Source organism: Cyclopterus lumpus, chromosome 24 (genome assembly GCF_009769545.1).
Source record: "Cyclopterus lumpus isolate fCycLum1 chromosome 24, fCycLum1.pri, whole genome shotgun sequence".
Lineage (NCBI taxonomy): Eukaryota > Metazoa > Chordata > Actinopteri > Perciformes > Cyclopteridae > Cyclopterus > Cyclopterus lumpus.
In genome coordinates, this window is record NC_046989.1 from 21,454,335 (window position 1) to 21,468,370 (window position 14,036).

The following is a 14,036-nucleotide window of genomic DNA, read 5'->3' on the forward strand; positions in this document are numbered from 1 at the left end:
ATAACACCCGTGTCCTGTCGCGGCCAGCCGAAACGTCCGCTGTGAAGAAGGTTCGGTTCTCATCGACGCCTTTTGAAACCTGGCATCTTCAAAATGGCTACTTTTTAACCAGACCCATTTTTTCACGGATCAGTGACGCGTTCTCCAAAATCATTGAGTGCGTTTTTAGATGTTTGTATTGACCATAAAGGAGGGGGGGTTGTATGAGGTGATTATGCCCAGTGCTCATCCACATAGTGCTGCTGTCGGCAAATCAATATCTGTTTGTGATATCAAAAATAACTTTTCAGAACCGGGGGTGGGGGGGTCTTTTATATAAGGCAGTATCTGCAAGACACCTTTGGGCCACACAAGGGAACCTGCATGTCCGTATTGTTGTGATAATGGTCGTCTACTAATAACATTGCATCTCAAAGTAAAGGCTAGCGTACATTCCTTTGTTGGACTGATGTGAAAATTAAGTCTAATAAAGAGGATACAAAGAGTGCGATTTTTTCAAAATGGCTGGGGTACCATGTTGCCGGTTAAAATGTCCACAGTTGTTCGTGATTTATTCATAAGGCCTGTTTATGAATAATGTTTTCAAGTGAGTCCTCATAGAAAAAGGTTTTCTAAAACACTGTTGTTGTGTACGACTAACCAACCACAGCAGCTCCTGTGTTGATGGCTTTTATGTGTTTCATATATCGTTGTAAACTAATTATAATTGGGCTTTGGAAACTGGTGGCTTTGAAGACAGCGGAGCCTACGGCTTCAAGATAAAGAGCTGAAAATATACTAAATATAGCGTACACTTGAAACTAAAAAAAGGAATGGCTGCTGGCCCGTTCACAGCAGTGCATTGAACTCCATCTTCTAGTACACACTACTATTGAGAAGTACCTCATACTTCAAAAACAATATGAACGGACCCTTTAAGTGCATGAATTTTCTCAACGAAGGCTTTGAGCAATATGTATTGCTTCATTCTAAATCCCCAAAATATGAAGATGCATGAGCAGGCCCGTAGAGATCACCCCCGCACTGCGGGGGGGCCTCGCAGGGTAAGGGGGCATTGCGTGGCAATTTTTTTTTTTTAATCCAACACTAGCCAGCGCACTCGGCCGTATTGCGGCTAAGTGTCGGCTGACTCGGCTGTGTTCCGGCTCGATGCGGCCAAATGTGAGCCACCTTTGGCACATTTCAGTGTTGCCATGTCTGGCCCAGGTGTAGCTGTTACGGACATGGGCAGATTCTGTCTTAGACATGGCAACCGGTTTATCGGCTGCCGAATCTGGGCCGAATAATGTAATAAATAAATAATATTACATTACGTAATAACATTAAGATATCCCTCAAAGTTGTCTCTCTCATATAAAGCTACACAATAAAAAAAAGTATTTTAAACTGGCTTTATAAGTTTTAAATAATAGTTGTAAAGGCAATCGTAACAGGCAACCACTAGGGCCTCCTGCTACGTGGACTGGTGTTATTGTTGGGCCGCGGTGTATTCTGGGAGAACTACGAGGAAATTTCTCTTGAGTGGTGCCCAAAAGCGGCATTCAAAACAGGACATTTCTGAATTAAATGCCAAACTTCCCAACATTAGAAGTCTTTTTCGACCAGCTGGTGAAGGATGCACTCATCTGCCAGAAGAGACAGGTATTGTACTGTTTGCTATAGCTAACATTACCACGTAGCTAACGTTATACTTTGACAGCTGTACTGCTCTGTCTATGTGTTGTGCTTGAAAATACATTAACCTTATTAAACCTATGCTCTCACTATACCCCCTGCGCCCATTATCGGACACGTTTCCTTAATTATCTCCACAACCACATCGTTGTTTAACTTCATTTCACGTTGTCCAACACTGCAACCCTTTTGAGAAGACAACGGCTCTGTACACAATAATAAAAGTAACCGTTAAGTAAGAAAGGTCATTTTCCAAGCTAAAACTGATCAAAACATATCTCAGAAGCTCCATGTCACAAGAGAGGCTGTCAGGTCTGGCCATCCTTAGCATAGAGAATAAACATCAGTTTAGATGTAAAGAGCGTGGTTAAAGACTTTGCACACAGATTTGCTAAAAGACGCGCACATGTGTATTCAAATGCAAACCTGTAGAAAGTAGCCTACCGGTGTATCGACTATATGTAGGCATATTTGTTATGTTGTTGTAACATATGTTCTGTTTGAGCTGTTTGATAGGCCCTAGCATATGTTTTGTTTCTGTTGGAATACATTTGTTCTCTGTTTGAGCTGTTTTTTCTGATTGAATAAATTTCCCTCAAAAGAAAAGCTTGGGTCCTGTTCGTTTATCTTTGGATAATGACCGCCGGACAATACATTATCCCTTACATATGGGGGGAAGGGGGGGGCCCTCTCAGGGTTATTCTGCAGGGGGGCCTCATGTGTTTCTGTTACGGCACTGTGCATGAGGTTCTTTTCATTGAACAGTAGTGATATGGAAAAGGCAATCACACAATCACACATTTGTATCCATCTTCTCAGGTAATGCCGTGCTTTCGAATGGAGTGGAAAGTCTTACTGGGATGAAAAAAGAAAGAATAGAAAAAATTCAAAAGTCAAAACCCGTATTGGACTCCCACTTGTCAGAATATACAACGTGTCCCTCCAGCTGAACATGAGGAGCCAGACGCTCACACTGCCACAAGCCGGCGGGCTGATGACCAGGCTTGTGATACGATACACAAAGGTGTGTGTCACACACACAGTACGCACACGTGGTGTTGAACGAACTGCTTGAGACATTTCATACCAAGTAAATGTGTTTTTTGAGTGTCAGCAGTGGCTTCACAGGGGAAAACCTCAAAGCATCTCAGCGCGAGTATGTGAGCCATTCAAAAGCTGAATGAAGTGTTCTCAAGTCTTTATATTCTTAGTTTGGATCAATGGACAAATGGCATTTCTTTATTAATCCAATCATCCACCGGATAATAATTTGGTGATGGGACGAAGAATTCGTGGACTGTGAGAACGAGATGCTTTCTGTGTGTGCTCTTGACCACCAAAATAAAATGTCTTTTACAGTGAACACTTGGCGTGACACGGTAGGACAACACGTAAAACCCTACTTTGGCATTTCATTCATTTTGACCGTTTTACTGAAGATTTTATTCTACTCATTACAAAAAGAGCGAAAACACTGCCAGCGAGGAAGATCTTGGGTCAATAAGAATGAGAATAAATATGAAACGTAATGCATAGCATACCCTCTGAACCTGAAAGAAGTTGAAATCAAAAGCTACAACAAAGCCTCTGAGCTAGAGCCGAGCAACATTAGAACAAATTGGTGAAACACAGAAATCAATGTGTGAAAATTCTGTGTACAACACACAAAAAAGCCGAACAGCATATACTTGTGTAACAGATTTTCATTGTAAAAGCCTTACACACACACACACACACACACACACACACAGACAGATAGCAATCAGGCTCCATGTGCAGAGCACACAAGCACTTGTGCGACGCATGCACGCAAACCGGCATGCAGCATCTTGCTGGTGAACGCATCCATACAGCTGCATGTGCACGCTCAGGTCTCACACTGAGAGGCAGCGAGGGAACACTATTCCAGGCAGGATGGGGTAGTCTTATTGGCTACTGCATGTCATGCTGCATGCATGTGCAGCCTGGGGGAGGCAGGAGAGGGGAGACACTGCATTAAAAAAAGGCAGGATATCCCTGTGAGTGTGAGTGTGTGTGTGTGTGAGAGCAGAGAGAGGAGGCATGCAGCCAATCAATTCACCTGCACCAACCAGGGAGGGTGAACAACTGTAAGATAAGTCGGCTGTGCTACATGAAGAGGGTTCCCTCCTCCTGCTGACATATGTGGCTTCCCCAAAACAAGCCGGCTTCCTTCATTCACAAATGATGGCTGCTGCTGCACCGTCACCACGGCTCTGATGGAGGTATAGGGGGGACCTAGCATGCACAGGCCCGGCCTGACACGCGCGTGCGTGCGTGTGTGTGTGTGTGTGTGTGTGAGCGCAATGGGGTGTGTGGGGGGGAATAAAGGAAAAGCCCTCACCTTCAGCGTCGTGTTCGGGTAGCTCACGGGCACCTTATGGAAGGTGCTGTTGGAGAGCACCGCCTGCCCGATGTCCTCAAAGATGGTGACGATGTCGTCCAGGAGGCAGCGCTTGTCCCGGTGCCTCAGCACGCAGAGGTGCGCGAACGTGTAGTTGAACCCTTTGTAATTGACGTACAGTTCCAGCACCTGCTTGTGGACCCGCAGGACCTGGTCGGCGAGCTCCAGGATGTTCCCTCCGGACCGGGCGAGCAGGATGAGCCTGCCGTATCTGCCCGGCGTGTGCAGGTCCGAGTACAGCTTGTGCTTCGACTGGTCGATGGGGAACAGGCTGTTGGCGAGGCTGCGCTCGATCTTGGCGAGGCTGTGGGTCGGCGCGACCAGCACCTCCAGGTCCGTCTCCGGCGTGAATCGGCTGAGCACGGTGGACCCGAAGATGATGGTGAGGACCGCGGGGACGGTGAGGAAGAACACGGGGTGCCTGCTAACGAATAAGCCCAGCCAGTAGAACGAAGCCTTGAGCCCTCTGTGGATCACCTGCCGCAGCATCCTCCACAGAGTCGCGCTCGCAGATGTCCCGTCTCCTCCGATGAAGCACATGTGACATCAGACTCCCCCCCGCCCCCCCCGGCTTAGTCCAATTCGTTAAGAGAATTACACCAGGCTACACTGCCGTCCACGCACGCACACACGCACACACGCGCGCACTCACTCGCACACATATCACAACAGCTGGAGAAGAACGAGCCCCAGCACTGCAGCAAACACGGACGGACACAAAACACACACACACACACACGCTCGCCCACACACACGCACGCACACGCACAGACGGGGCGGACGGTCAGAGAGCCATCCCGCATCAGCCGATTGAGATCGAGTCCGCGTTGTCTGATTCTCAGGCCATCCTCCCGCGTGTGAGGTGGAGGGAGCGGCGGGGGGAGGGGGGGGGGGGGGGACGGGGGGGACGCGAGTCCTCTCCGTCGCCGCACCGGCTGCAGTGGCAGCGACGAGCCGCGGCGGCGTGAGGTGCATGCGTGTGCGTCCCTCTCACCTAGCTGTAACCATGTGGTGGGGTGGAAGCAGGAGGGGGGTGGAGCTGGAGGGGGGAGGGGGTGCTGCCTGGTTATTTTAGGAACAGTGGAGGCAACAGGCACCGTGACAGTTGTTCAAATGTGCCCACTGCTGGTGGCCCGATGAGTCAGTGGCTCCGTGGATGAGGGGGGGGCACCTTGTGTTCATGCAGGCCGGGCGGGCGGTGTGCCCATCACTACTAAACGCCTTATTCTAATGTACACATTACACAAACAGGTATTCAAACACACTTGTACTTCTACCTTCGTGAGGACACTCATTGACATAATGCATCCCATAGCCCCTTCACCCATCACTACTAAATGCCCGATGCCCAACTCTCACCCTAAGCCTAAGCCTAACTCTAAACTGAACCTAAAAAACAAAGGCCTTCTAGAATAAGTGTGGACTGGCGAACCAATCCTTACTGCCCAAAGAAATATACTCACTAAAACTCCAGCTGGTACTCACAGAGATAGCTGAACAGTACACATGCCTGTTATTACCACCTCTGTTAATACTCCGACCTCAGGGAGTCTAACACCCCTACAGTCGAAGCAAGACCATCATATGTCAGAATCAGAACTGTTTACTGCCAAGTACCTTACACATACAAGGAATTTGACATGCTGAAATGTGCATAACAATAAACAAAAAACACAGTGCAATCATTTGTAATATCATTGTTAGTGTTCACAAGCACAGCAATAATGCTTTTTCTTTACGAAGTTACTAGAAATTAGTAAATCATTTCAACAGTGCAATTTGCTTTATAAAAACCCAAATGGTCTGTCAGACTGTCTTGCTTATTAATCAAGGACGTTTTTATGCCAGCATTGTCGTAATGCCACTGTGGTTTCATCACTAAATAAATACACACAAGCATGTATATGGCAGCCTCCATATCTTGACTAGATCCCCGGGTATACAGTATTTATTGCCAATGTGAACATGTTGTTTAACTAAATGATATCCATTTGGCCACCTTTCTGATGGGTAATGAGTAATAGTATTGTTCTAAAGCATACAGCATGAAGCACACCCTGCTCCATCATTTACTAAATGAACATCGTGCTGTATTGAAGAAAACGTGACTCTAGCAATTGAGACCATAAACTCATGTTTACTGAGGGAATACATCAAATGAGTATTTTTTTTTTATTATCATAGACTTCTATGCCATTGGACTTTCTTTTGCAACTGGAGGAGTCGCCCCCTGATGACCATGAGAAAGAATACAGGTTTAAGGCGTATCTGCATTGAATTGGGTTGTCTGCTGAATGTCAGTTAGTTTGTGATGAAACTCAAATCTGTTGACAAATATGCACTATGTTCGCATGATATCAACTGACATATTAAAAAGGTAATAAAGGGGCAATCTAGCCTTTATCAATCAAGTCCTAAATACGGATGCAGCACTAAAAATCCTAAATTTTCCATCGGTCGAATGCACCTTCAAAACTTAATTTTGACAAGATTAGGTAAACATGCAGGAGGCCATGGAGCCCCGGAGCTATCGCCCACTTTCTTGGTAACGCAGCCTGGGGGTGCATAACGCTTTTCTTAAAAACAATAAGTAATAATTAGTGCTGATAACAGTATCTGGCCCACTCACGTAGCTGCCTGCTTGTTGACCAGTTTCACAGACAAGTATTAAACCTCGTCCTGGTCTAACGTCTTCGAGTGAACATCTCGTCACTGAAAAATCCATTTCAGCTCCGGATTAGGATTAACTCACTTGTCACACTGTACATACCGCCTGTATACTCAGTGGTGATCATTCCCTGTGTGTGCACAGACGAAAAGCCACTGAAGAATCCCCCAGACCCAAAACCTCATTTGTACGTGTTGGACACTGCATGGCGCCATTGCTGTTGCCCGAGACCGTTATCTGCCTTGGTAGAGGAGGATTCCAAGCAGCGCCTCCTTGTAGGAACAGCAGCAGTGGAGAAGCTGCATAAAAAGTAGGGCATGTACAGTCGCTACTTCTGCTCCTGAATAATTTCTTGTCATGAGCAGAACCTCATTCAGCACTCTACCTAACGGGCCTCCTGAGTGCACAACGTGGCAGCCTCATTTATTCTCATTTGTTCCCTTTGATTGTCAGGAGCTATTCGGAGGCATTTGTTATTTGAAATGAACACAAAGAACTCTGCCAAATTCTCGGCCGTGCACTTTTGTTAAACAAATCATTATTTGGAATTTCAGTGTTCCAAAAAAGTCATTCTTCGTAGCTGCCTCCTTAACTGAGTGCTTGAGATAAAAAACCTTCCTTTGCCTTCACAAAAAGCTTGGCATCAAAGATAGTTGGCACAGTGCCATACAACTGGTGTTACACCTAATGTTAATGAATTTCAATTTAGCAGTTCATTGTCACGCCGTCGTAAATATGCTCTGTTATGATATGGTTGTCATACCGCATGCTTCTGCTAATGCATTGCTTAAGCATGACACCACATCTGTACTCACTCTTTACAGTAGCACAAATGCTTTATGGATTTCTGCCCTAAGTAGCGAAGAACATACTATGTACTCATTCTTTTCTCCTTCCAGACAGTCAATTCTGCCCTGTGAAAGAACTTAATTAAAGGTCGCACAATGACCACATTCCATTTGTTCTCTGATTGGAGGCCAAGTGCCTCCTTTAGAAGCCAAAGTCGCTGGTCAATGGGGAGAGGGTCACTAATGGTAACCTTGTAAAAGTATTATGACAATATTCTGCATTAAACCTACGATGTTTACGTATCTACGTAACATTTCAAAAATCAGGCACATCTTGTCTCAAAAAGATGCAGAAAAGCTGGTTCACGCGTTTGTTACTTCCAGACTAGATTACTGCAACTCCTTATTATCAGGCTGCTCTAATAAGTCTCTTAAATCCCTCCAGTTGATCCAGAATGCTGCAGCTCGTGTACTCACACAAACTAAGAAAAGAGATCACATGACTCCTGTATTAGCTGCTCTGCACTGGCTCCCTGTAAAATCAAGAATCACATTTAAAATTCTTCTCCTCACCTACAAAGCCTTGATTGGTGATGCACCATCATATCTTAAGGAGCTTGTAGTACCATATTGCCCCACTAGAGAGCTGTGCTCACTAAATGCGGGGCTACTTGTGGTTCCTAGAGTCCTAAAAAGTAGGATGGGAGCCAGAGCCTTCAGTTATCAAGCTCCTCTTTTATGGAACCAGCTTCCACTTTCAGTCCTGGAGGCAGACACAGTCACCTCATTTAAGAATAGACTTAAGACTTTCCTCTTTAATAGTGCTTATAGTTAGGGCTGAATCAGGTTTGCCCTGGTCGAGCCCCTTGATATGCTGCTATAGGCTTATAGGCTGCTGGGGGATGTTTTAGGATACACTGAGCACCTCTCTCCTCTTCTCTCTCTCCTTATGGATGAATTTGCATCTCTCCATTGCACCTTATTAACTCTGCTTCTTCCCCGGAGTCGTTGTGACTTCACGTCTCATAGGGTCCATTGGACCTGGAGGTGTCTGATGCCTGGTGAACCGGCCTCCTGCCTTGGCCCTGCTGATGCCCCGCCCCCCCTCCTCTCTACCTCCTTCTGTTTCATGGATTGGAGTTCCATTCATACATTGTCATATTCATGGAATGTGTTTATGTAACTCTGTAACTCTGTTCATTCTGTACACATGACATCTATTGCTTCTGTCCATCCGGCGAGAGGGATCCTCCTCTGTTGCTCTCCTGAAGGTTTCTTCCCTTTTTTCCCTGTGAAAGGTTATTTTTGGGAGTTTTTCCTGATTCGATGTGAGGTCAAAAGGTCAGGGATGTCGTATGTGTACAGATTGTAAAGCCCTCTGAGGCAAATTTGTAATTTGTGATATTGGCCTATACAAAATAAACTGAATTGAATTAAACCAGTGTATACATAATTGCTTTTTTTTGTAATTGATGGTGGATGTGTGTCACTATACACATTCTTTTCATTTACTCTGGATCCAAGCCAAAACCAAAGGAAAATTAGGTCACCTAAATACAGTTTAGCTGATATGGCAAAAGTCATATGCGGAGAGGAATATGCATATTTCTTTGTGTCAGACTGGGAAACCCATGAAAAACATGCTGTGTTCACACCAAAACACTCAGTGAATTCCTTCATTGTGTTAAAGTGGCAGCGTGTTCATTCGAGTCACTCGTGCTAGACGCGCCAAGAGGAGGGGCTTAGCTCCATGGATACCAAATGGGCTTGGCTGTATCCCAAAACAAAAACAAACCAATTTTGATCAAAATGCTGAAATGAAATAACAACATAATGATGTGTAAAATTCTGGTTATCTGAATGGAGCTTGGATTGATTAAGGCTTGTCTTTGCTAACATTGTAGCTGCTTCATCAACAATCACAATTCGGCGTATTTGCGTCTTTGCATTTACTTTGCATGTAATTGCACTAAAAGTGCACTTTGCCTTTGGTGAGAACACCGAAAGTTAAGGTCCCCTTGACACCCTGAAACCTCACTGTGTGTATGTAGCCTCTAAGGCCGAACAAATATGGAGGCTCCAGCGACCCTAAATAGGATACGCGGTTCGGATAATGGAATGGATCAAACAGCATTTGTAATATCATTACTTTCATAGCAATCAGTAATGATAATTAAAAGGGTTAAGTGGATCAGTATGTTAAATACAATTATTTTAAAATGCTCTGCTTGCCCAGCACCAATAAAAGAAAGACACAAGTTAGCAACTAGCATGTGAACATAGTGGGATGTATTTTGCAGATACTTCCATCTGAAGTTGGTGGAGACCAAAACCAGAGCTAAAATAGGGGTACTATTGTATTTCCAATCAACAGGTGACATGTGTACAGTAATATTGCTTCACAACTACTGGGGGTGTGAATTAAGCAACTCTTTGCTGATAGATTTACTATTTTTTACTATTTCATCCAAATGTGAATGCTGCCCACCAAATCAGGTGGGGTTTTGTATGTTGTAGGTTTGTTGCCTTTCCACAACAGAACTACAGACTCGCCACAAGTGTGAAACAAAGGATGTTTTTTGGGGGCCTGAGACCAATGAATTCATTTTGTGTTTGCGTTGATGTGTGTTTATACGCGTTGGCTTCAGCCATTCAAATGAGGCATGCTTCTGAGCGTGTGCCTTCCAGCCTGTTCTGTGTGCATGTGAGTGTCAGGTCTGTGTCACTTCATAAAAGGGATTTCCTGCCCGAAGGCTTGTTTTCCCAAATGCTGCCGATGTCCTGTAATCCTGCAGGTGCTCCAAGGGCTCAAAGCCATTCGTCAGCACCTCCACAAAGACTCGCACCAACACACTGACTGTAAATAATTGTTTATGAAATCACATTACATACATGTCCATAATCTCACTGGTTGCTGTGTTGGACCTCAATTTTCCCCTTTTGGAACACAGCTTAGATAAATTGTCTTGTTCTATGTTGGCTTGAATAGATACATGGGTCCTTAGGTTGTTGGCAATGTTTAATATTTGACATTATCTACTGCTTATTCAGATTATTTTTTTTAAAAGTTCTGTAGGGCGTTAAAGTTTTGCCTTGAGGAGAACCCCAGTTATTTTTAGGCTGGGGCTCATTTCCAAAGCTTTTGCAGACTAAAGACCTTAACACACCGGGGACATAACGAATAAAAGACACAAATATGTGAAACCCTCCAATTATATATTTAGGGCTTTTATTGTGAAAAGTAAGGAGCGGATCTGGTATTCGCTGCCTTTTTCAAGGTTTTAAGGAATAATAAAGTTTGCCATCTTGGTTCGGACTACGGAGCCTCCGTGCTGTTGTTTCACACATTTAACTTAAACAGTTGCACACATGCCTTAATTGGCGATGAAAAAGCGCCAAGAAATTCTGCATTTTGCAATGTAATAAGAAAAACACACAAAACAACTTCACTGTTAAGCTTCAGTTGATCATCAACCGTTCAAACCATTCTACTTACTTTTAAATAAAATGTAGTTCTTACATCAATATGTATCCTATGTTTAAAAATGTAATTGTGCTTGGGGTTTGTAATTTAAGACATTATACTGATTGGACTGACAGGCTGACACCATATTGTAGAGTCCAATGCTAGATATATTCTCATTTCAGTAATTGATCAAATACTGTACTTTATGAATATGAATTTACATAGACAAGTTTTCCAGTGGTGACCATACTCTGCAAACACTGGTCCTAATTGTTTAAATGTATCCACTTTATATGGAGAAATGTGATATCATTTGGGGGTTGAATGTTTGCTTGTGTCTATTCGATCTTCTATTGGTTCAAGAGGCAGTAATTCATAATTTGTTTTGCCAGAATATGAAGTAGCTTTAGGCAGCACTGTTGTAAGCAGAACGCTGCTGTATCCTGCGCTTCTTTAGAAGATCGGCTTCTAACAGACCGGTCCACATGTGTTTCTGGTTAGGGTCCCCCTCAAAGAATGCCCTTTGACCTGTTGGAGGAAGGGTCTGTTTCTGTGTGACATTATGTGATCTCCAAATCTTGATATATGATACTTCTTCCTGTGTCTGGAAGGTACGTGTTTAGATTGGGGGCCCCTGTGTGACGGTCTCCAGTTTTTGGCCTATATAACTTAGCTGCCTTGTATGATCCAGTCAGATCTTCAAATTGGCTGAGAAGTTTCTCCGAGCGATCTAGATGCTCGTCCTGACCTGTGATTTCTCTCTGTAATAAACTCTATTATACCAGAAAGAACAGTGTCCGCGGAGGTTCCTTCATTATCATTCTTCAACATCACTGCCGCTTGAAAGATACGACAACGCCCTTTAGAATATTCAGAGGCACAATTGGTGGAATGTGAGAAGTAGAATCTCTGACTCATTTGTTTGCAAGTAAATTAGTGTTGTCAATAAATCAAATAAGACTATTCTTGAAAGCTAAAAAAGTAGATTGTATACATTGATGACGAGACACTAACTATTAAATTCAATTCAGTTTATTTTGTATAGCCCAATATCACAAATTATAAATGTGCCTCAGAGGGATTTACAATCTGTACACATACGACATCCCTGACCTTTGACCTCACATCGGATCAGGAAAAACTCCCCAAAAATAACCTTTGACAGGGAAAAAAGGGAAGAAACCTTCAGGAGAGCAACAGAGGAGGATCCCTCTCCCTGGATGGACAGAATAATAGATGTCATGTGACCAGAATGAACAGCATTTACAAAGTTACATAAACACATTACATGAATATGACAATGTATGAATGGAACTCCAATCCATGAAACAGAAGGAGGTAGAGAGGAGGGGGGGCGGGGCATCAGCATCAGACACCTCCAGGTCCAATGGACCCTATGAGACGTGAAGTCACAACAACTCCGGGGAGGAAGCAGAGTTAATAAGGTGCAATGGAGAGATGTAAATTCATCCATAAGGAGAGAGAGAAGAGGAGATAGGTGCTCAGTGTATCCTAAAACATCCCCCAGCAGCCTATAAGCCTATAGCAGCATATCAAGGGGCTGGACCAGGGCAAACCTGATTCAGCCCTAACTAGACAGTATGTTGCATGAAGGATGCATATTTATACATCCCTATTTGTGTAAAATGTAAGAGAGATTGAGACTGACTGATAGTTAGATTGTAGGTAGGCAGTAGATGTATTCCTCATGTACAGGACAGGCTCACAGTCAGCACGAGGAACATCAGCCATTGGTATCCCAAAAATACTTGCGCTCAATGAGGTTTCATGATGCTATTTCTGTCTTTGCTCCATCGATAACTTTGGGGAGTAGTGGCAGTAAACAAATGCGCCCTCCTTCCTGAGTGACAGCACATGTGAAAACCGGCTGAATCCATCCAATGTAGCACTGCATGATCTGCTGAGCAGGCGTTGTCATTATAGTGGTTGATTGACACAGTTAATGCCCTTTAAAAGCAGACTCCCACGTAATTATGTCAAGAAAAACTCACTGGATTCATGCTCTTATTCACTCCAGCTTCTCCCCTAATGACCATTTATCTTAAGAGCAGGACTTCATCCAGTTATAGCTAAATTGAACAGCCTCTTGGGCCATTAATTCTCCAGAAAGACAAAACCTTCTAATCTGCCTATTATGACTTGCTGAAAAAAATAGACATGGTTTTAATGAGTGTTTGGCTGCCACTGATTGATTCTGCTTGGACTTCACTGTTACCCGAAGACTAGTCCCTAATGAGGAACTGTTCATCATAAACCCCCAAAATAAGGGTCACTAACTGGAACACCCAGCTCGGACAGCTAGTTTGGGTCTGCCAATAACAATAAAAAAAAATACCCCAATCAATAACTGTAAAGGTGATTATAATGTTGCTACATATTTCTAGGTAAACAACTGTTGATTGTAGTGAACAGTGGAAAGGTCTTAATGGCACAGAGATGGTGCCAGGTTCCATATGATCTAAACCGTGGGACACATTTAGTAATTCCGGATGCAGTTTTTACATTTTCAGAATAATTCAACAGTACAAGATGCTTGGAGTAGGCAAGGCAATTATTTTAATTATATTAAAAGCGAAGAGTGCATATAAAATACTTACAGTTGTCAAATAGAACCGTTTTCAGCCTGGATTTAAACATTGTCAGAGTTGAGGCCTGTCTCACATCTTCTGGAAGACTGTTCCAGATTTTAGCTTATAGTCCTGACTCTGGACCAGCAGGAGACCACTCCCTGAGCTTCTCAGAGCCCGAGATGGTTCATCTGGCTCTAACATGTGAACCACTCCCTGAGCTTCTCAGAGCCAGAGATGGTTCCTATGGCTCTAACATGTGAACCACTCCCTGAGCTTCTCAGAGCCCGAGATGGTTCCTATGGCTCTAACATGTGAACCACTCCCTGAGCTTCTCAGAGCCCGAGATGGTTCCTATGGCTCTAACATGTGAACCACTCCCTGAGCTTCTCAGAGCCCGAGATGGTTCATATGGCTCTATCATGTGAAC

The 14,036-nt window shown here is 44.0% G+C and overlaps 1 protein-coding gene across 1 annotated transcript in view; it reads right to left on the bottom strand.

Annotated features, from left to right (window-relative positions):
* The window catches only part of ptchd4 (patched domain containing 4), a 76,724-nt gene extending 72,088 nt beyond the window's left edge, over window positions 1–4,636 (bottom strand). Inside the window, exon 1 of the mRNA XM_034527941.1 lies at window positions 4,037–4,636. Coding sequence (XP_034383832.1) covers window positions 4,037–4,636 — 600 coding nt within the window. The remainder of the gene's footprint in view (window positions 1–4,036) is intronic.
* Between the last annotated feature and the right edge of the window lie 9,400 nt (window positions 4,637–14,036).